The following is a 23,297-nucleotide window of genomic DNA, read 5'->3' as shown; positions in this document are numbered from 1 at the left end:
GCATAGCCATTTCTTTGTCGGAATGTCCTACAGCTACGCGACAAACTGCAGTTCGCTGACATTCACTGAGCATTTGGGTAAAACTGGCGGTAAGCCGACGTTTCAGCGGCCGGTATACTTCAAGACGCAAACGAGGGACACCGCGCGCCGCCGCAGGCTCCGCTCCGGCCATCGGCACCGACAGAGGCGCGCGGCTATCGCAGCCCGAGCAGTACAATTGAGCACTCACCTGCTTGAAGCTTCTGTACATGAGCTGAATCTGGTGTCTGGTGAACTTGGTGTTTCTGCAGAGCGCGTCCAAGCTATGCTCGGCCGTGGGTTGTAATGTGGGCTCCATCCTCAGGACATCGATCGCGGCACATGCGCATTGAGCGCGTGCTCCTGAAGATTATCGAACCGGTTTGACGGCCCAGATGGCAACGTTGACAAACAGCCGGCCGTGGCTTCGGAGCGTTGCCGGGCCACGACTGTAGGCCAGCGGCCGACCGCAAGGAAGACGCGCCCTGAGCAGGCGACAGACTAGCAGCGACTGGGCAGGTGGCCTCGGACCATCAGCGGGAAAGCATCGGGCTAATTGGGGCATGTAAACAGGAGGCGCGCGCGCTGTGCGATCAATGCGGCGCCAGTGGCGGCGTCAGCGGCGGCCCCAGTGCGCAGGGCGGCGAGCGTGCGCACTGGCGACCTCTTCGATCGTCGCCAGAGGCGCGCTCCCGAGCCGCTCGGAGTGGCACGGAGCCGGGCCGAGGGCCCCAGGGCCGCGACTGCAGGGCGCAGCCGAGACGCCATGCGACGGCGCTGGGCGAGCGGTGATCCACAGCGAGCCGGGCCCTAGCGCCTGGCGGGGCCATGCAGAGCCCTCCAGCCATGGACTACATCAACAGCCTGGTGATGGGCGCACAGCACCGCGACGGGGGCCTGGCGCTGCCCTCGCTGCTGCTCGTGCCCAGCCTGGGCGAGCTGGTGAGCCAGTTCAAGCAGGACGTGCACTACGTGCTGGCGGCCGACGACGGCCGGCGGCCCTCCAGGGAGGACGACGAGGGGCTCGGGGGCCGCCGCGACGCCAAGGCCGACCCGCAGCAGCTGCTCGTCGCCGGCGACGCCGTCAAGGTGTCCGGCCTGGACTTCCTCGGCGCCCAGGAGGACAGCGGTGAGTGGCCCTCGCCTCGGCGTGGCGCTCGTGCGCTGAGCACCGCGCTCTGCCCACCAGGGGTGCAGTTCATCAAGGTGGAGGCGTACGAAGACCACAGCCTCAACCTGGACGGTTTCGCCAGCGAGTCCCCGTTGCTGCACGAGAACAGCAAGGACGTGGCCCTGAGCACCATCAACCAGGACCCGTCGATGCTGCTTGAAGACCTCACCAAGCACAGCACGGCCTTTGAAGAGGCCGCCGACATGACCGACCTTTTCGTGACACCGCTGGGCGACCAGAACGCGCCCAACAGCCTGGTCGCGCAGCCGGACGGCAAGGAGAACAAGAAGCTCAAGAGCAGGCGGCCTGCGTCGCCGCCGGCCAAGGAGGACAAGTGCTGCTCCGCGCCAGACGAGCAGGAGCCCTCCCGCGACAAGCCCGAGCCGCAGGCCATGCTCGAAGGCAAGCTGAAGATCACCGCCAGCAACCAGTTGGCCCACAGTCTCAACCTGGATGTGCTGCCAGTGGACTCGGTGATCCTTGGGAACTTTCTTTTGGTGCCTGACGCGATGTCACCGGTCAAATTTCAGGTAAGTCACGACGTGACCAGACTTGCGAGTTTGAATGGCAGCTTTCTTCGCGACGGCTATCGCAGATTCTGCATGAAGACGGAACCACCATCAAGGAAGTGAGCATCAATGCCATCTGCAAGCTGGAAGGTACTAATCCCACCAACAAAGACAATTCAGGTGCCGGCGAAAGCCCAGGATCCTTAAAGAAAACCCCGGAGAGCCCACCGAAAAACTCGAGGCCCTTCCAGTGCGAGATGTGCAGCGCTACCTTCAATCGCTTGGGAAACTACACACGCCACCAGAAGATCCACACGGTACGCACAAAGGTGAGTAATGCTGCTGGTTATCCAGGGCTGCACCACATCCCAGCAGTCTTCGCAGGAGGACGAGCGGTTCCACTGCAAGGAGTGCGGAAAGAGCTTCATTCAGCGCTGCGACCTGACTCGACACCTCCACGTGCACACGGGGACGGAACCGCATCGGTGCTCGCTCTGCGGCAAGGGCTACATCCGCCACAGTGACCTGGTCACCCACCAGCGATTCCACAACAAGGAGAAGCCCTTCGGGTGCCCTCACTGCTCCAAGGGCTTCTCCCAAAGAGGTGGGCTTCTCAGTGCGGAAGCAACTCGGGCGCGCTCGACCCGTTGCTGGCGGGTCGCGTCGTATTGAGGAAACGTATTGAGGAAACGATGACCATTGGGCTGACGGATCGGCGAATATTAGAATTGCAATGGCATGGCGTTGACGCACCTCTATAGGACACAGCCCTTTAGCATGACCTCAACTTAAGTGCTGTGTTCTCAGCGGTTGTGTCAACTGATAATGCGTATTAGGAGATGATTGCGCACGATCGCGAAAATGTTTGTATTGTGCTGTTGGGCTCTAAGCAAGGAAACCGACACGTGCACTGGATTTGTCTTCGATCAGTGTGGCTTTTGTGGCTTTGCGATAACAAAATACTAAATTACCTAGAATACCAGGTGTTTCAGCGATCAATTTCAATATTCTGAAAGGCTGCCTGTGGCAGATAAGCACAACTGTAGTTCGCGAGCTGGCCTACTCGAAGAGGCGGACACTACTTGCACAAAAAATTGAAATGCACCATCGACTAATTAACAAAAACTCACTAATTAAGTTTTAAACTAATTATGTTATGGTCCATATTCTTACAAATTCTAGCCGTGGAGTTTGCAAGGCGGATCCACTTGGAACGGATTCTCAGGATGACACCAGTTTCGAGATATTAATTCCCGAAATTTCCAGAGAAGTGCATTGGCGTTCCAGTTATTTTGTGCTTGGAATGCATAAAACAGCGTTTTGATAAAAAAGTAACTGGAACGCCAATGTATTTCTCCGCGAAGTTCGGGAAGTAATATATCGAAACTGATGTCATCCTGAGAATTCGTTTCAAGTGGATCTACATTGCGAACACCGCGGCTATAATATGTAAGTTGCAATATGGACCCTAAGATAATTAGTTAAAACATAATTAGTGATTTTTGTTAATTAGTTGATTACGCATTTCAATTTTTTTTTGCAAGTAGTGCCCACCATTTCGAGTAGACCACCTCAGGAACTAGAATTGCGCTATCTGCCACAGGCAACCTTTAAGAATTTTTGAAAGCGTTCCCTGAAACACCCTGTATAGACCCTTTCGCTGTTTACAAACATAGGCCCTGGACGGCTTCCGGTTTTGCTCGTTAAATCCGTTAAATCTAGCGAGCAAGAAAAGCATTGACGGCTATATCGAGCAGCAGGAGTGCGTTAAACTCTAATCTCGCAGATTTTCAACACTTTTCCTCTGTACATAACGACAATTTTACAAGTCAAAATTGCCGTAAGTTATACAATAAATTTTATGTATTAATTTTAAAGCGTAATGCGTATGTCTTTTATCTCAAAATTTAAAAATAGACTTTTCGCACAGTGAACGAACTTAAAAACACGCTTTGTGTTCCGGCGCAGCAGAGTGGTAAGGCCCGTCACCGGAAGTTTCTTGGGGCCGCTGTCTCGCTGCTGTTATCGCGCCAGTGAAACCGTCTATAAACAAACGTCTTGGTTCTTAGGTGGTGCTGTCGACATCAGTTAGAACGCAAAAAGTGGCACTGTACTGTTTTATTGTGCATAAAGGGAGCATGTGAGTCAGCGCTAATTGACAAAGAGAGAAACAATACCTAGGCGTGCGCCTTCGCTATTGCGTGCATAATTTACGGAGGGGGGGGGGGGGTAGGCGCATCTTAACATTTATTTTGTGCTTTGGTCCTTAATATCAGATAATGTCAGAGGACACATATGCATGAAAGTGTGGGACTAGGACTCTTCTGAAATTCTGCCATTCCTTTTGCGTTGCGTGTCCGATTAGCTTAGGACATAATTTGTGGCACAATATCAAGCAAGCTACCAAGATCAAAAGATGACAAAACGGCGAATTTCATGTCAATCTTTTTCACTAGTGGTCCCAGTCATACCTTTTGGGTCAAGCTATGATGCATTTTCGTTTTTCTTTTTTTTTTTGTGCAGCGAAGCACGATAGTTGGACAGTAGAAAATAAGAGAAACGAAAGAAAATTTGCACCGAGACAAGAAGTGAGAGATTTACTATGTCAGAAGAGTCAACAAGCCGGCCTGTATCAGCATGTTCTGGCCTGATTCTTCGCTTTTGGTTCAGAAAAGGGTAATAAAAAAAAAAAGAGATGAATGACGATGGCTGTGATCCATGTTGCGCAAGAAGTCCATTAGAAGACAGAGCCCCGTTGCGGTGTAATATGGTACACCTGAAGGAACTAGCTCACTAGTAAGTAATAAAGGTAGGCAGGGTACTGCAGTGACGCAGATTCAGATCAGCGCAGGTTGGTGGACGAGGTATCTAAGAAAACGCATAAAAATCTTGTGTCCGGAAACTTGCGCGTATTCAGCACACTTAAATCTCAGGAAATTAGTGATCATGCGAGGAGTAATGTTTTCTGAGTAGAAGGAAATCTTGCTGTTATGTAATGAGGCGAGAGGAAGGTACTTGGGGAGGCTGTCCTACTACAAATTTCACTGAAGAAATGTGTGTGCGTGGCTGATGGAATAACGAGCCTGCAGGTGTCTCTTATTGGGTCTTGAAACACTTTTCAGTTGTCAAGAGATGAAAGTGCTGACTGGCGTGCAGCTGGCAGATTTTAGGACATGCATTAAGGTGGTAAGCAGTGGGACGTAGGGTCGCCTTTCAGTTTCAGCCACCGCCGAAACAATGAGGGAAAATCAAGAGATCATTTACGGGATCGTAGAGAAGAACAAGATGACAAAACAACATCGCTATACTTGGTAGGTGGCCGCGAAATTCTAGGGGACGCGTGTATTGAATTGCTAGTTGCTTTCATGGTCTCTCTGAGAACAGCCTTTTTCAGAGCTCGTGTGATTTACCTGTGATTTACGGATACTTGACAGACAGGTGTTGACTCTGGCCAGCTGTCGTTTACAGCTTGACAATGCGCAAATCGGGCTTCTCTGTCGCCGTTCTTCTAGCCTTCGTACCAGCCTCAAATAGCGTAACTTCGGAAAAAGAGTTAAGAAGAACTGATTCACAAGTGACATTCTTTTCCATTAACGTAAGGAGGTTATGACCTGTGCTGCACTCGCAACAGTGGCTACCACATTCACCAAGGTGCGAATGAACTTGCCCGGCTCGTTTGCACACCAGAGAAACGGTTGTTCGGAGTTTTGCGTGCTTCCAAACTGCATGTCGATTATCTTGCACCAGTGCAGTGACGTCAGTTCTCGGCAGCCGTTTCGCGCGAGGCGTACACTGAATGCGTTGATTGTCGCTCTGCAGGGGACCTCAACCGGCACCTGCGCTCCATTCACCTGCAAGTGAAGCCTCTGATGTGCGGCCACTGCCACAAGAAATTCGCCAAGGAGGCCACCCTGATCCGGCACATGCGCACTTCTCACCGGGAGATGCTGCTGCAGTCCGTTCTCAAGGCGTAGGGCCGCCTTTCGGTTTCAGCCACCGCGGAGCGCCGCTGTTGTCATTAGCATCCTGTGTTGTCGCGCCCCGCTTATTTGACGACGCTTTGGAGCCGCACGTTATTTTTTTGCATACATGCGAGGCACACGGTGTGTACAGTTTCTACGAGCCCGTAGCCATTGGTTCGAACGCCTGAATTGCACAGATCCTACATATGGTGCTTGTTTGGTTGCACGCAGTATTTGGTTCGACCGTTCAAAACCGCTTTCAAGCAACACTTTTTTGTACAGGCGTGCCGTTGTAGCAACGGGCAAAGGTGGCGTTAGAATGTGACAACATATCGTCTCAAGCTGTTGTGAGCACCCACGGGCTCTGTAGACACCACTTGTTGCATCCTCCAAGGTTCAGTGTAAGTCTGTGAAACTGCACACTTCCTAAACGAAGATAGGTGGATATTTAACTTTTTTTTGTTTTCGCTGTTGGCCGTAGCTGTCGACTTATGCCGCGGCTCCACTCAGAGCATTATCCCCCGAGCGTTCCTCGTGAGTTGTTGTTTTCTTCAGGCGCCACTGCACGAGAAAGCAGAAAGCATGCACTCCAAAGTTAACCCGCTCCTCGCACGCTTGATGTGTTAACGCCCCTAAGTGTGTAACATCGTCCCATGCCCAACAGTCCCTCGACTGAAAGCAATTAAGCCAATAATACGGGACAGGCTGCTCCAACACTCCCTTACAAGTGTTAACTGGGCGATAACAACGGAAAAAGCTTGAGCTGGATCACGATCTGTTCCTCGCAGAGCCTATCACTGCACTTGGCCAGTGGCGAGCGACCAGCGCATCTAACGAAGCGTTGCTCTAGCACGAGCAACCAGATTCGGCAATGGCAACGGCGAACCACGCCCACGATCGCAGCCAACGAACCCCATCGCCCAGCGAGCTAAGCCCTAGTTTTTTTGGGACTACGTTACACCGTCGGCAGGGCGAGTAGCTGTTTAAGTGCGTGGAGTGAGCAACCCGGTGACTGTTGTGCGGCTGGACAGAGGCGCCCACAAACAACGGAGCGCCGCGCGCGCCCGCGTTCGGCCGCCGTGCCGCGCTCTGTTGACGGCGGTGCAGGGCGGCGCCCTCCTCTCTTTGGCGGAGTGGGACCAGCGCCTTCGGCTGCCTGTGTTCTCCCGGCGCTGACGCACGGCCGGCGCGCGCGCGCGAGCGCTTTGCCAGCAACCGCTGCCGCTGCGTGCAGCAGCCGCAAGCAAGCCACGCGCGAGGGGCTGCCGCGGCGGCGCTCCCCTCGCTCTCTTGTGATCAAGTCAGGGCTGGAAACTCCTGATTAACCATGTCTTCCATTTCGCAGAGGTATCCGCATGCCTTCTCGGTGTCTGTAAACTTTTTGGGTAACTTTAGATGTCTTACATTGAGAGTACACGTATTTTTGCTGTTTCGGGGAGGGCAGGACGGTCCGCTTCTCAGACCCGCCGCTGGCCCTGTCCATCTCTCTGAGTCTGTGTACCGAAACCACGACCGTGTGTGTCGGCCAGTGCGCGTTCGTTCCGACGGAACATCCAGGGCTTCCGCTGTAGAGTCTTATCTATGTGTGTGTGTGCGTCCACTTTGTTAGACGCATGAGCGTGTTTCTCTCTCTCTCTCTCTTTTCTTTCTTTACGCGGCCAATGTGGCGCGCCGGGCGCACTGATGAGCCACCGACAGAATCAAAGATACAGAAGTAGGGCGGCCGAGCGCTGCGATTGTCTCCCAGCGCGCTTCGCCTCCAAGCTTCGGGGTCTAGGCGCGTCGAGGAGAAGCCGACCCGGAGCGGCGCCACCAGCGCCGCCTGTGCGCGTTGACGGCGGTGCACATAACTGTGTGTCTTTCGTTCCACGCATGCGTATGTCGTCGCGTGAGCAGTCACATTCACTCGAGCATTAAATTCCCGCGAAAGACCGCACCCCTGTTCGCTCGCACCATGCAATTCTGCACCAAAGACTGGTCACGTTGCGAGTCCTCTTTCGGCTACCGTTTCTTTTATTCTTTTCTTTTTTTTTTCTTTTTCGCGCGCGGCTAGTTGTTGAGCATTAAAGGTTAGTGCCGAAAGAGTAGAAGATTGTCGCACGCCGACGAAGTTAGGCGTGCAACGCTAGTCGAATACTCGTGACCTCCACAAAGAAAAAGTAAATAATGCCAAAGAACAACTGCATTCGTTGGTTGAGACGTCGTGCTACGTGGTTGATCTAAATGCAAAGCGGTTCCTGATGTACACTGGCTGAAGCAACGAAAGATTTGATAATCCTCCCTCCTCCCGTTTTGTTCCGCAAAGAAAATCAAACTGAGCCAGATGAAGGAGAAATACGTGTTTGTGGATTGGCTGCAAAGTGCGACGGCGCTCAATTGGCTTGACCGGCATCGACAAGCTGGCCCCTTCCCCGCTCCATGGGGGCAGGGGGGTCCGCTGTGGGCAATAATTGTTTCTCGCTGTGCCATATTGTTGTATCAGAGTAGACAGAAACGTGGAACCTTGAAACCCCTTTGTTCCTTCTGTGATCTCCCTCTTTTTACGACTCTATTTTAATATATATTCACTATAGTATTTTTACAAACTGTATTTCAGACGATAATTTAATTGCTGTTGGTACAAAGAAAAAGATCTGGTATGTGAATCGTATAGCATCCAATAAAACCGATAACGTGCGCGCTAGAACAACAACAACAAAACAAATGTCTCAGTCTGCTCTTTCTCTCATTGTTGCTCTTTGCTTCTTTTTCTTTTCTTTTTTTTTCCCTTCTCGAAACTGGTCTGAAGTGTCGAGCTGTAGCAAAAGGCAAAGTTGTCGATTTTTTTGCAATGGGATGCGGTCGTGCCTTCAAAGGCAGCATCATCGTGTGCCTGGATGCGTGCGTTTGTACTGGAGATGTATTTCTGCGCAAGTTGAGACAAATCGATGGCGCTGTGAAACGCGCCATGAATGAAGTGCCACCCATTATCGGTCATTCTTGCTTTCGTACTGATCGCAGTGGTTTTGCCTATAACACTCTATAAAACGGCAAAATACTGGCTCCGTATGTATATATATATATATATATATATATATATATATATATATATATATATATATATATATATATATATATATATATATAAGCAATACTACAAGGTAAATTATGTGGCAGTATCGGAAGTGTACTCACGCATTGTGATAACCATTGACTAACACTTGGCGTCAGCTTAATTTGGTGTTTATTTATTTGGACGACTTCTGTTGTTTCCTGGCTTGTCTCGAACAGCACGCTGCTGCACTTAATTGTTTCAGAACGCTATAACTACTAGACTAGTTCGATATCTCGCGGGAATTTTTTGCCGGAAAATGCTCAATATGTATAATACCATGTAACTGCCGGTATACGGGGTGTCCCAACTATCATGCACCAAGATTTTAAAAATATGCAAATGCCACGTACCTCGACCTACCCAAGGTAACGTTGTTTGCCGTCGCTTGGAGATAAATTATTTTTCCCATTCCGCCTAATTACATAATTAGTCTTAATTAATTAATCAACTTCTCAAATATTAAAGTTAGATTAACAGTGTCAATGAGAAAATTGCAGAGCAACATGAAAAACTCCCGATACGGCTTTCTCTTACTCAATATGTGCTACATAAAAGTTTTTCCTAGCGTGAAAGAAACCCGCGAAATACACGCAAAATTACCGCGCGACTGGCGCTCGAGGCACTTTGCAGGAGTTTTTCATGCTGCTCTACGAACCCCCGTTGAAGGTGAGTTTGCTTTTTGCCGAGCCTCTGTGCGTGCGGGAAAGCCTAGCTCCTCTAGCATGTGACGTGCGTCACAGTAGAGCGAAAGTGTAAAAAAGAAAGACAGCTATGGACCGAAGGGCGCTTCCTTGTCTGCTATTGGAACCAGCTGTCATCATCAAAGCGTACAGGGCGCTCAAACATGAAAAATAAACACATAATTGGTGCGCAGACTTCATTTAGTGCGGACATATGATCTCAGACATCGCTTACCTATACCTGCCAAGTAGTCCTGCCATATTTTGCTGCCAATCCGGCCATATTTTAACAAAAATAAAGATGATTGGCGACTGTAGATGCAAATCAGCAGTACTGTTTTAAATATGTTGCCAGTGTGCACTGCACTCTACCCAGTCGAAAAATGTCTAGTGTCGTCGGGAGCAGGTTGACCGACGGCAATGTATGGCTGCACGAGCGCGCCGTAGTCGTTCACTTTCTTCGGTGTTCGTGAAGCAACGTAGAGACGTGACATCACGCGCTTAATCACCTATTCTTATATCGTGCACCGTAGGGGCAGAGAGCGCCTACACTTGCATGATTACGCAGACGGCGCATGTGTAGCATGCGCAGCGCAGTTTGTGATTAACACTTGTCGTCATTATTGCTTCCTTGACTTATAATCGCGCGAAATCCTGTATTACTGTTTCCGAGGTGCAGGTTGTCACATACGTGAACACATATAACGCGTGAATTGAGTGTATGCGTAATATTAACATTTTGAGTGAACATGCGCTGCATCCGTTCGCTAGCTTTGACGAGGCCATGAGGCGATGTTGACGGTGCTTCAGGTTAACTTTGACCGCCTCGGATTCCTTAATGCGCACCTAAATTTAACACGGTAATTTTCTCATTCCGCCGAAATCGGAATGCACGATAGCCACCTGCGTCGTGGTGTGTTTTGTTCTACTTTCATTAGCATTTACCACGAAGACGAGCAAGAAACAACACCAGTACACTTCTCTCTTTCTATTTCTCTCTATACCCCTACATGTGGCTTATTTGTCACTAATCCCACATAATTAAGAACAACATAAACGTGAAAGCAAATCATCAGAAAGAAAAAAATACACCGCCAATCCACTCCTGTGAAGGTGGTCGGTCAGCGAAGCTGTAGATATGTTGCGCCTAATGTAGGACAACTTATTAAAACATCGATCCCATGATGTTCCTCCATTACGCACATTGTTCTTCAAAGGGACATATGACACAAACACACGTCTCAATGCAGTTTACAAAACGTTTATTTGGTTTATTTCTTTGAAATCACTGCTATACCTACTTTGTGGTCGCTATGCGTGTACGGTTGTTGACAGACTCGGATCGTTCAAGTAACTGAGGCCAAGCTATTGCACGAAGTGGGTCAACCACTGCTTTGTTTTGAGATGTGTAAGTTAAGGTCTCCGACAACGACCACCGGCGAGGTATTGCCGGCAACGTACGTTGATCTACGCCGAAGTGCGCGCGCCTCGTCATCAGTCATGCGGTTTGACGGCTTTTTTCATTTTTGCGTTTCGTATTGAAACGAAAGCTATGATGTATGTGCGCTTCACGCCTCTGCCTTACCGCGGTATGAGCCATTGCTCCTGGCCCTGATCGCACCGCCGTGATTGGCCCATCTGCGTTTTCTGTCCACGTGACGGAGGCGAAAAAAATCCCGGGATTCTAGTCATAGACAGCTTCGCTGTAAAATATAAACGCAGGTCCTTAGCTGTAATGACTAGCAGACTGCAATTAAGTTATATGATGTGTAGCCCAAACGGAACACGCAAGACAACAGAGAAGACGAAGGCATGGTGTAACTGATGGTTTATTGCAAGTGTTCAACACATATATAACATCGTACAACAGAAAACAAAAAAGCAAAAACAACACCACATATATACATACCAGCAAAGTCATCTGTCACAGGCTGCTACCGCGAAAGGAGCAGAATTTCTTTTCCTTTTTTCGAGGAAATAGATGGGAAAATGGCGCAATTTTCTCTACTACTGTTTATCTCAAATGCTTCTATGATTTATCTAGTCAGCTACCGCGTTCTTGAGCAGTACTTGCTCTCTACAGAACAAAGGCTTATAACCGCAACGACCGGTCATCTTGCTGCACACTGCGTGCGCTGCGGTTGTAAGCAGCAGCAAGCCATCAGTCGTTAGCAGCGCCGCTCTTTCGTATCCTCTGCCGTCTTGCCGTGCCCCACTTGGCGCTACGCATCACGCAATGCAATACCATGCCGCCCATCAGCCTGTCCTTTTGCACGCACTTGATGTGGCCAAACAAATGTGCTCAATTGCTCGGTTTGATGAAGCTCGGTTTGATGTCGTGTGGGGGTGACACGTTATCGGACGAGCAATCACGAAACGAGAGGTTCCTGCGCCTTTCGACCTTATCCGGGCTCCGAGCACGACTCGTAGAGAGCGCACGCAACGCACTTCCCGGTCAATTATCTAACGCGCCCCTTACGCAGAAGCACACGCGTACTTGTCGACCCTTCTTATTTCTTTGGCAAGAAGGCCGGTTCGAGAGCTCCTTGAGTTCTGGCAAGCAATCGGGGCTTCGAAGGTGCTAGAGAGAGAGAGAGCGCAGTCGCCCAGACTTTTCTGGGTGCGCCGCCTGTTCTGCCGCTTTGTGCGTGAGAGAAATTGCACAAGAGTGTTCGGGCGCCTTCCGTGTTTCTTCGGCGAGCGGTGGCATTTCTGGATGCCTGCCAGATGACCGATCAGTCAAGTCGACTCACAAGGACCCTCCGTTCTTTTGTTATTCATTTCTGACATGGGCGGGAAAGAGAGATGCAGTCCCGAATGTGCAGAACGAAAACGTGAGCTCAGAGGAGCTGAAGATGATGAAACACACTCGACGATACGATATGGGCCTTTGGGAAATATAGGCCGCAGATAATTTTGAGTCTGCAGCAGGCAGGTCTCTAAGCAAATGTCTGTACTGAACTTTCTTACGCCGCAGATACGCATCGCGTGCGATTATTACAGGCGGCAAGTCCTTAGCTAAAATTTCTAAGAGAAATATATGTGTCCATATAACGTGCTTAAAAAGACGTAGTAGTGATACTGCTTTAAAACGAAGAGCTCGCTTTCGATTTCCAGCTCTCGTTCAGGTATGGTGGTACACTCCGATGATGAGTATAGTGGTTAAGTTAGATGTAGCCACCCCTGCCAGCTGTCTTCCGCTCTTCCAGCCAATTGCGCGGGCCCACGCCTTGGGTGTAAGAGGAGTTTATATAGTTCTTAAGTCAACCCGAATATTCATTCATTTTAAGCAGCGCCAAAAAAACACACGGACAAGGAAGAGCACAGAACGAGCACTGACTGCCAACAACATCTATATTGAAGCGTGCACAAATATACACTATTCGCAACGGGCTGAAAGAGACAGAAGAAAGGGAAGGCGAATCATCATCAATTTGTGACTTAGGAGTCACTTGCCTAAGCGCCCCTTCTATAGCTCTTTGCTATAAAGAACTTAAGTACCTTAGAAGTTAATCAGTTTCAGTTATGTCCATATCTTATAGTTTACATTTGCACAGTTGTACGTTTCTGACACATGCGCAGCAAGAGTTGATTGACGATGACTCGCCTTTCCTTTCTTCCTTTCTCCCTTTCAGCCCGTTGCGAATAGTATATATTTGTGCACGCTTCAACAAAGATGTTGTTGGCAGTCAGCGCTGGTCCTGTGCTCTTCCTTGCACGTGTGTCTTTTGGCGATGCTTAAAAAGAATGATTTGTACCAACTAGCTCGCGCCCAAACCCTTCCATGTCAATCCGAATAACCCAGTAGTAAAAATGAGCACGCGCGTCCCTTAGTCGGACTCCCGCTTCGTGCGCTCTATGAAAAAAAAAAGAAAACACTCCTCAAAACTCGCTGCACCTTTCGGGGGAATCTTGTTTCGAACAGTCCCCGGACTGAGGCCCAATTTATAAAAGTTTTCTTGTTCGTAAAAACGTATTACCACTTGGCCGGCCCCCCTTCCTAATAACCTGTTTGCTGTCAGGGTTGGCTGGCGCCTGTTCTTGCAAACTGCCGTAACTGCCTTGTGAGCACGGAGCCTGCTTCTTCGCCCTGTAACATGCATTTAGCGGATGCTCATGCTTCTCACAGCCGCGCCCAGGCGGTGGAACCTTACACCAAAAAGAAGCGTTCTTTGGAAGGAGCGCGCCCATAAAATCTACGCAGGCCCCGTCAAGTCCGGAGCAGTGTTCACACAGTAAGTGCTGTTCCACGGGCTGTTCACGTTCTTGTTCCCTTTCTCCTGACAACCTACGCTGCGCACTTGCACTGGGATACCATTCAAGAATCAGCACAGGTCCTAGGTTCGCATTCACAAAACCCCTCTCAAGTAAGTGCCGCCCGCGCTTGGCCACAGCCGCGACGCTCCTATGTTACTGATTTAGGTGGAGCGTTGGGATAGTAGGTGCTGCATAATCGATGTCCCCCAGCACATCAAACAAGGTCGACAGAAAAGGACATGCACAGTGCTAAACTTACAACTGAAATTTATTTTCCTCAGCGCAGCTACAAATGCAGTTTTCACCCGGAAAACGGGAAACAACAACAGAGGTGAGGCGCAAAAATTGCATTCTGCGGAAGATAACTCGCCACACGTGTCACCTATTTCGCGATAGGAAACTCACTCCTTCGTTGACAGGGGAAGCGAAGTCACACTGACGCACTTGTCACCACGTTTCAAAATTTCTTCCGCTTTCTATATTCTATCTTTGCCTTCCGCGATTACACGCGCTTAATAAAAAAGAGGCAGGCAACCACAATCGCGACAATGCATGCCCTATAAGTGCCCACTCACAACTCTTTCCACGTTACACCTATGTATGTTCTCGAAGACGCTCGTTTAGGCACCGCCCGGATTGAACAACATATTCGCTATTGCACGATAGCTGAATGCAGTAAACCACGCTTCAGTTGTAAGTTCTGCGTTCTGTGTCCTTGTTTCTGTTTCTGTCGCCCTTGGCTAATGCGCTGGGAAACATCTAGTATGCTACTGCGCTCAGCAGTTGCGGAACTGGTATATATTTGTAACATTACACTCGAACGCCTCGACAACGCAAGGAAAAGAAGTTATTGTCACCAGTTAATTTCAAACAAACAAACAAACAAACCAAAAACCGCACGGCAAGTAACGCTGAACCCCCAAGATTGCACCTCGTCATGTTCTCTAATCCCCCCCCCCAAAAATATATATGTGAAAATAAGTAAATAAATTAAGAGAAAAGAATGGAACAAAGATTCACCTTATAATCTTACTATGTTCACAATGTGGTTTTACAGAGCCGCACTAAAGATAGTATCATAGACGGCAAAAAATCATAATAAATCATGAACTCTTCTTTCATGATTGAAATTAAACCTGAAAAGTGCTCTTAAATTACCAAAATGTGACTGTGATGATGATGATGATGATGATGATGACCATGATTTCTAATGGCATCCTCATTAAATCGGGGTGGCCACAAACAGTCATCCAGCCTCTGTAAGCTACTTACCTACTAGCATATCGTAACCTATATAGTTATCTGGTCATCTGCTTTAACTCGTAAAATTACCTGTGATGATACCACCCCATCTCTTCCCTGCTTGTTTTTCCCGCGCCAATACTGTAAGCGTCTCTTGCTTACCTGGATAGCTCAACAGTTAACCATGATGATGATGATTATTATTATTATTATTATGATTTATGGCATCCCCTTTGAAACAAGCGGTGATACATAGTCACCTAACCTGCTTGAGTTAATCCGACATGCTATCGGTGTTTTTCACTCTAGCATTTTTTGTGTACATATCCTTGATCCTTTTTGTCTCTTCCTTCTTCTCGATTTATCTTGTACCGCTACCTATGCCTGTAACGTATCCGCTCGTGTAAATCTCTTCCCTGATTTTTTTTTCCACCAATACTATAAACGTCTCTTGCTTATGTGCCGAATGGTCTCCATATTTTCGTTGCAGCAGACACACGCCCCATCTTGTTACGAATATTTCACCCGGTATGTTTTTGTTCTTAGGCAACCATCTCGAGCCTCAAGTAGCAAGGCACTGCCCTTTATGTTATCCTACAGTTTTCCCCTTCAAATTTCTTTCTTCCCATTCTTGTAAATCTCCGTGGTCTTTTTTGTTTCAATCACATTCATCCAATTCCCGGTCTGTAGTGTCTATGGGCTATAGTGGTTTACGAACGCCATCAAGCTGAACCTGCAGAAATGTAGTAACCACTTCCATGTCCTCCGAAATTTACGACCAAGGTGGATCGATGTCCAACATTCCCGAACAGTATGACTCCGTTCAAGACCAATTGTCAGCCGGGGCCGTCGCAATTGTGTTGTCGTGGTGTGCGTGTTTGGAGTTTCTGACTGGCAGCTGACGAGTCACCCACAGCACAAACCACCACTTGCTGGATGAATGTATCCGCTTGCAGAGGAACAAAGCGACAACTGTGCACAGTGGCATTCAAACGAAGGTCAATCTTGAGCGTCGTTTCTGTAAACATGAATTCAGTCGTATGACATGTTGATAGGTCATGCGAAGTGGTCCAAGCCATCAAAGCTGCTTAGTGAAGTCATTGACTCGGTGCTGAGGAGCCTGCTGATATTTTATCACGCCGATTGCTATCATGAGTTATTACATTAATTAAATTCTGGGGTTTTACGTGCCAAAACCAAGATACGATTATGAGGCACGCCGTAGTGGGGGGCTCCGGAATAATTTTGACCAACTTGGGTTCTTTAACGTGCACCCAATGCATGGTACACGGGCGTTCTTGCATGTCGCCCCCGTCGAAATGCGGCTGCCACGGCTATCATGATTGGCTGGCACCCAAACGCCAGCCAAAGATGAAACATTCTTATTAAGATAAATGTACTGAATAGACACATACGGGACATAACCAATATCATATGAACACATTAGCAAAACACGTTGTTGGGCTAGTTGGCGCATTGTATTAAGAAAAAACCAGCCAAAAAAATACGCACATAGGAAACATACCAGAAGCCAGCCTATTTCCTGTCTTCTTGTAGGTTTCCTGTGTGCGTCTTTTCCCTTTTTTTTCTGTTTTTTTTTAAATGAACACGTTAGTTTCGTATGTGTTCTCTCACGATCATATAATCATTATTGGATATGTGGTTTATGTGTCAAACGATATATTCATATTAGGGGGCATCCGTTACGCGGAAATTCGGGCATTGCAAGGCGCTTTATCATGGACGAACCGGGCTACACCTCCTTTCTGCGCACAGGGTTTAGCTGTATTTGGTGAATTTCTTCCACATCGTCTTATCTGTCTCTTTCTCCTTCAAGTTGTTTATTGCAATCAGAGCCAAGCGTCGTTGCATATCTTTACCATTAAATGTTTGTAGGGCTACATGTGGGCGCTTGTCAAAGGCGCCGCCTACTCTTCTGCTCCGAGTTGGAAACACACACGCACACACACACACACACACACACACACACACACAAACACACACACACACACACACACACACACACACACACACACACACACACACACACACACACACACACACACACACACACACTGAAATGGAATAAATAAATAAATAAATAAAGGCAAAAAAGCGGAAAGAAAGGAATTGCGTGGTATTTCCTACGAAAATACCACCCAATATTATTAAGTAACGAGCGCCTGAGAAAAGTGTTCCCGGATGTACCAAAGGTTACCTATCGCCGCAACAGAAACATTAAATATATGTTAGTGCACGCAAAAGTCAGCCAACATCATTGCCCCGTAATAAAAGCATGTTGTCGTCCCTGGTGAAAAACCTGCAGGCACCTTCAAAGTGACATTAAAATTAAAAGCACCGCAAATAGTTATACACAAGTGAAAACTAGCTTTACTTGTACAAGTTCGGATGGGATTTATATGCGTGAATGTTCCTTCTGTAAAAAACCATACATTGGTGAAACGGGACAATCAATGAACGTCAGATTAAACGGACATCGCGTGGACACAGCTAAAAAGCTTCCCAAAGCCGTCGCCGAACATTTCAACCAACCAGGTCATAACTTTCATGAACTTAAACTCCACATCTTACAGTCAAATTTCCGTTCTGAACGAGAAAGAAAATACATAGAATCATACCTTATCCATAAGTTCAAGACATTGCAACCAACAGGCACAAACGTTTCAAAGGGAGCTTTAGAATCTATTCGCTATGCTAAATTTCAAGCTATAGGCAACAATACTTAGTTTGGTTGCTTAGTGGTTTTTGTGTGTGTATGTGTGTGTTTTCCTTTCTTTCCGTTTTTCCCCCTTTATTTATATTTATTTATTCCATTTCAATATTTTCTTATATATATATATATATATATATATATATATATATATATATATATATATATATATATATATATATATATATATATATATATATATATATTTACGAGCATCGGTTTCTGCCGCTCCTTCTACTATGTCTTTCAGAGACACGATAGCCCACGACCACCAGCGAAACAGGTAATAGAGGGCTGTTGTGCACGCTGTTTACACGCCGGCTGATATACACGGCTGTTGAAACGCGATTGACAGACGGCCGTTTCACCGACCATGTGCACAGCACTAATTTATTCTCAATTCTACACCCTCGCTGCTAACACACCTTCGCTCGTGGCCGCACCCACCCGCATCACCCCCTCTCCCTTTTAGAAGAAGCCTACCTATTCATATTGGGGCGAGGAAAGCATCTGTCGCCTTGAAAGAGACAAGCCCACAGGTAAACGTGCCATCTGAAGGGTGAGCGTATCTGATGCGCCATGTGACAATGACAGTAATAAAAAAAAAGGAACAGCACGTCGCCAGATGCATGCATATACTCGAGTGTCGCGCTCGTCGAAGGAGCTAATTAAATGCAGTAATACAGCATCACACATCGTTTTAAAGGAGTTCAAACATGATGAGATTGGCCAAATAATAAATTACTTTGCCTGAATTGGGACAACAAATTTATAGGATGCGTATGGGCGAGGCATGCTTATTTAACGACTGGAAACTATTATGCAAAAGTGATCGATCTGTTTTCCATGCGTTTGCTGAGGAACCGGTGCGTCTGCGCCACAACCGCGGTGTTCCTGCACCAGTACAGTTCACAACAATCCCCACTTGCGTCTGTTCTCCCTATAGACTGCCACAACAGTTGGCATCTTTCATAGCATTCGAACAGAAACGAATATTCGACAAATTTGAATAGCGAATTTTAGAATCGAGTATGAGTGAACTAGCAATGAAAGTTTGATTCGTTTTCGGAAATGCGAATATTCGCTCACCCTTTTTTGAAGTTAATCATTTACTTGGCTCATTTTGCCGTCGTCAGGTTCGCATGCTATATAACATCTTCCTCAACTTCGACGAGCGGTCCCAACATACCGATAAGCCTTGTTTCTTCTTGTCTTCTTCCTGCTTGACCCGCAACATTCTGCGGCAGGCAAGTGTCCCAACACCAAAAGCAAGGCACTGTAATCATTATCAAATACGCTTACCTCAGTCAACTCTTCTCCTACCTGACTGTTTCCAGCGACCCCGTAGCCGGCACCTTGCCTCCTGAAGTACTCCGGGTAAGAGCCTCTGTTGCATTTCCTCAAGGAGTGCTTTTCCTTGCCCAAGATTGGAAGCGTGTTATCTCTGTTTACAAACCCTCCAATGACCGCAAGTGCGTCGTAGCTGTATTGGGCGCGCTCAATTTTTGTCACCTTTGTAGCCAGGCTGAGGGTTTCTGTGTGTTCGCCGAATGATTGGCGCACGAGAATCGAACGCCATGTGCTTTATAGTTTGCCTCTCCTGGAGCCGCATTGACGGTTTATCATTTCAGGGCATAGTGTCACATTTGCGTGACATAACGGCCAGCGCGATCTGATTGTAGCGATGGGCGTCCTGGGGAAGTATTCTCAGACGATCACTTTCGGCGATACTATGGCTTTAGCATGACAAAGGGCGGCGCAAAGCACGTGTACGATACATTGGCCGCATGCTTGCAGACATCCCGGAAACACATACTTTATACACGGACACACCATGCACTCAAGAGGGCTATACCTCGGTAGTCTTGGATGGCACCGAATCCCTAAGAGACTCTGCTGCAATGCGCGGAACAAATGCCGTTGACGGAGAAATTCTAGGTGTTGCTCTTGCAATTCGATACGCCATCCGTGTTCCTGAGGAAGTGTATATATTGACGGACTCGCAACAGGCATGCCGGGCGTTCCTATCAGGACATGGCATCCCGAGAGCGGCGCACCAAATTCTCAAACAGATCCCGCAAAATACACCAACCACACCTCCCGCATCCACTTACTCTGGACCCCTGGTCATACCTCGCTGCCGGGTAACGAACGCGCACATGCGGTTGCCCGAGAAATTTCCCTTCGGGCGACTCGGCGTGGTGAGGCGACTAGTTCAGAGTGGGGGGGTCCCTTGCTCCGTTACAAAGACATACTCCGTCATTATACACGCATTCGTCGCACCCACGCCGCACCACCGCCCTCCTTCTCGCGGGAGGAAGCAGTGGCATTACGCCAGTTACAAACCGCAACTTTTCCAAATCTTGTCTCTCTCAATAAATTCTACCGACACTGTTATGCAGATCGTTTCCCTGGCTGTGGCAGCTCGCCCACAATCTTCCACGTCACCATTGAGTGCATTGCAAACCTCTTTCCTCCCTTGCCAACTCTCCTTTACCCCCTACGCAACAAAGAGCTATGGGACGATGCCCTCCGCGACGGACCTCCCGAGGTCCTCCGAGCTGTGATACAACGGGCTCGAAACATCGCCGGAATCATCTTAGGGACCCTAGACTGAGAGTTCCTCCCACACTGCTCTCGCCATTCAAATATTATTAATAAAGATGTTTTACTCTCTCTCTCTCTCGCGTCACGTATAGTACATGACGCGTTGCACGATTCAGTCGGTTTCGCTCAACCAGCCAATCAGCGCACACTGAAAATGATATCGCCTAAAGTGACCGTCCGATTGAGAATGCGTCCCCTGTGCGTTGGCTTAACCTATGGACGCTCACTGTAAATGATATCCTGGAAAACGATCGACCGAGGCTTACAGTCCCTGGATCTTCAGGGCGTGCAAATGCAGGCGCGCGATTCTAAGCGAATGCACTCTGACGTCTTTCGTTCGCCAATCTCGTTGCGGCGATGAGAAATGCTGGAAAGTATAGTATTGGCTGCTATCTAACATATGTGGTGTCGGCCCGACGTATTTTACAATGCCGCAGCATCACCACTGTTCTAGGTTAGGTTAGGTTAGGTTAGGTTAAGTGGATAACGTGGATAGGCTCCAGGCGCACATTAGCGCAGCTGCCGCTAGTTATACAGTAAAATGAAGCCGAGGACCGAGCCAAACATTACGGAAATATTAGAAAGAAAGAAAGAAAGAAAGAAAGAAAGAAAGAAAGAAAGAAAGAAAGAAAGAAAGAAAGAAAGAAAGTAAGAAAGAAAGAGAATAGTGAAGATCTCGCGCACTGTGGGAATCGACATTACGCGGAGCATTTTGCAAGTAGCTGCCTGTCTAGCATTGTTCGGGGTTCCGCAAAGATTTACCAGGTGACCCAACGTGTTTTTGTATATAGAGTAGTTGTGTGTTTGATGCGAGTGTGAACGTGTGTGTGACAACAGAAGCAACACTATGACCATATTGAAAACGATCGTACAACGGCAACGGCATGATTTCTACCTCGCACGTTAGACGCAAATTTATGCATGGGGATTGTTGGGTTTTGCATGGGTATTGCACTGGGGCGTTAGCGAACGAAACATAGATTGTGACGTGACCTGCGGCTAGAGAGAGAAAGAAAGGACGGGAAAGGCAGGGAGGTCAACCACAAGAGCACCCGGTTTGCTATCCTACACTGGTGGTGGGGAAAGCGGGCATAGAAAGAGGAATGAAGGGAGAGAGTAAGCACTGAGTGCATGTGGGAGGGACACTATATACAGGGACAGTATAAACGGTCTCTAACTGTTCTACGATCGTACGTACCTATGTTTACGTCGTGAGGTCTATGTTAAAACGACAATGTCATTTGTACTCCTGCGAAGAAATGATAAAGCGTCATCAGCCTGGGCTTATAAAGACGACGCAACGTCGCACGGTTTCTAAATAGCGTTGGCTGCAACGAGGAAGTTACTGAAGCTTGTGAGCCGATCCCGGAGATAGTTAAGTCTAACAGAGCGCCCAAAGCGCCAGCTGTCGCGAGGAAAGAAGACGAGAAAGTGGCACGGAACGCATGCGTCAAATGTCTCAAAAGAACTATATAGTCGGCTTTGGCACGCGAGGGCTTTGGCACGTGCTATCACGTCCTAGTAAATAAAGAAAAAAGAAATAGTATGCTAGTGGTTAGATCATTGGGCTGGCTGCGCTCGAAAGCAGAGGTTTGATTCCACTGTGGTTTATGCGTTTTTTATTACAGAGGTCCCAAGAGTGGCCAGGCAGGAAAGGCTTACCTAACTGCCTATCTACCTACCGACCGACCTCCTGCAGAGTGCCTGAAATGAGGCAAAGAATGCTTCGCGATAAAAGAAAATCATGAGCCATTCCACTCTGGGGAGAGGGATGACCAGCGACGCTGTGTAGCACACGTCAAAGAGGTGACAAATAGTTTTGAACAAAGGTGCGAACGCATTTAATGTCGCGATCGGTGGTCATCGCGCCGAAAATTACGCACGGACATTTATGTTTTATACATTCGCGTTCATTCGTCATATACATCTGCGTTTTCATTTCGCGATATATTGAGGCAAAGAATATGAGACCCAAATCACCGCACCCACTGGCAGTGGGCCAGTGCCGTCAGCGCCTTCGCAGAGGAAGGGGCATATAGGAACGCTATAGGTCATGATGAGCGGCAACGGAGCCAGCTGCGGAAGAAAACGACGACGACGAACGGGCGAGCAGTAGCACGATACATTGCTGATGATGATACAGTTTTTGCTCACACAGATTTGTTGACGACCCGAAAATGCACGGAACTCTAGCCATTAACAGCTTCGCTGTGAAACAAAGGTTGTGCAGATACAACGCACATGTTGGAATCTATGTGAAGCGAAGCTATCCTGAAGGGGTTAATTAAATGCTATATACAACCTAATGCCATGCGTACAATTGTCTTTTCTTTCATTTACGTGTAATCTCAGGCAATGTTTATGCGCCGCACAGGATGAGAACTTTAATGTTATGCAATGTTTATATTTATCCACTGCACTGTTCACAAGCTTCACCAAAGTGTAACTATACCAGGTAAGTTGCATGTACACTGTAAGACGTCGGCGATGTTTGATTCTTGTCGAGGGAAGAATAGTGTGGGGATAAGTGTATGCAGGGAGACAAACGACACACATGTATAACATACCCCTTATGTCACAGTGCAGATACACAAGTACATATAAAGCTCCTATGCTGCCTGCCTCACAGTGGTGCGTATGCCTATTCTGGGGGAATTAGCCAGTAATGGGCAGCCACGCAGTGTCCCGCGAATGGGGATAGGCCAAATATAAGAAATTTCAAAGAAGCCGTTGAATATCACTCGCTCCTCCATTAAGAGGTCAGTGTTTAGAGATACCTATCAGGCGACATTATATGTGCAGTGCTCAGCGATTGAAACGCGACCGCATGGGGGCCGGCGTTTTTGTTGAACTCCAGGCAGGTGATCGCTGGGTAATCGCTGAGGAGCCGAGTGCAGTCACAATGCATCGCAAATGTTTTCGCTTTCATGTGATACAGGAATGCATCGGCTCGGTGTCCATACCGCCCACGGGTAGCTCAAAAAGCGCAGGCAGCCAAGCGCTTCGAGCGTCGCATTTCAATCGAT

General features: G+C 48.1%; 2 protein-coding genes across 5 annotated transcripts in view; one reads left to right on the top strand and one right to left on the bottom strand.

Annotated features, from left to right (window-relative positions):
* Nucleotides 1-19,073, bottom strand: part of LOC142566039 (calsenilin-like) — a 43,826-nt gene extending 24,753 nt beyond the window's left edge. The window contains exons 1-2 of one of the 2 annotated variants that reach the window (XM_075676747.1): nucleotides 18,967-19,073; nucleotides 11,020-11,137 (exon numbers count right to left, since the gene is read on the bottom strand). In XM_075676747.1, the coding sequence (XP_075532862.1) occupies nucleotides 11,020-11,034 (15 nt within the window). In that variant the 5' untranslated portion in view covers nucleotides 11,035-11,137; nucleotides 18,967-19,073. Of the gene's footprint in view, nucleotides 1-229; nucleotides 823-11,019; nucleotides 11,138-18,966 lie in introns of those variants that run through there. The other variant, XM_075676746.1, reaches the window with a different exon arrangement.
* LOC142566037 (uncharacterized) lies at nucleotides 725-8,443 on the top strand. 3 transcript variants are annotated; one of them, XM_075676744.1, is made up of 5 exons: nucleotides 725-1,147; nucleotides 1,208-1,719; nucleotides 1,785-2,027; nucleotides 2,074-2,302; nucleotides 5,518-8,443. In XM_075676744.1, exons 1-5 carry the CDS (start codon nucleotides 847-849, stop codon nucleotides 5,670-5,672), a joined length of 1,440 nt encoding a protein of 479 aa, XP_075532859.1. In that variant the 5' UTR covers nucleotides 725-846; the 3' UTR covers nucleotides 5,673-8,443. The 3 variants fall into 3 exon arrangements, with proteins under 3 accessions (XP_075532859.1, XP_075532857.1, XP_075532858.1); XM_075676742.1 differs by having other exon boundaries at nucleotides 725-1,719; XM_075676743.1 differs by having other exon boundaries at nucleotides 725-1,719; nucleotides 2,083-2,302; nucleotides 5,518-8,442.
* Nucleotides 19,074-23,297: the final 4,224 nt, after the last annotated feature.

Source organism: Dermacentor variabilis, unplaced genomic scaffold (genome assembly GCF_050947875.1).
Source record: "Dermacentor variabilis isolate Ectoservices unplaced genomic scaffold, ASM5094787v1 scaffold_12, whole genome shotgun sequence".
Lineage (NCBI taxonomy): Eukaryota > Metazoa > Arthropoda > Arachnida > Ixodida > Ixodidae > Dermacentor > Dermacentor variabilis.
The sequence above is the reverse complement of the archived record's forward strand: the minus strand, read 5'-3'. Positions and strand labels throughout refer to the sequence as shown.

Coding starts and splice junctions, on each gene's coding strand:
- LOC142566037 (XM_075676742.1), top strand. CDS start 847: ATGCAGAGCCCTCCAGCCATGGACTACATCAACAGCCTGGTGATGGGC. Junction 1,720..1,784: donor TGTCACCGGTCAAATTTCAG/GTAAGTCACGAC, acceptor CGGCTATCGCAG/ATTCTGCATGAAGACGGAAC. Junction 2,028..2,073: donor TCCACACGGTACGCACAAAG/GTGAGTAATGCT, acceptor ACATCCCAGCAG/TCTTCGCAGGAGGACGAGCG.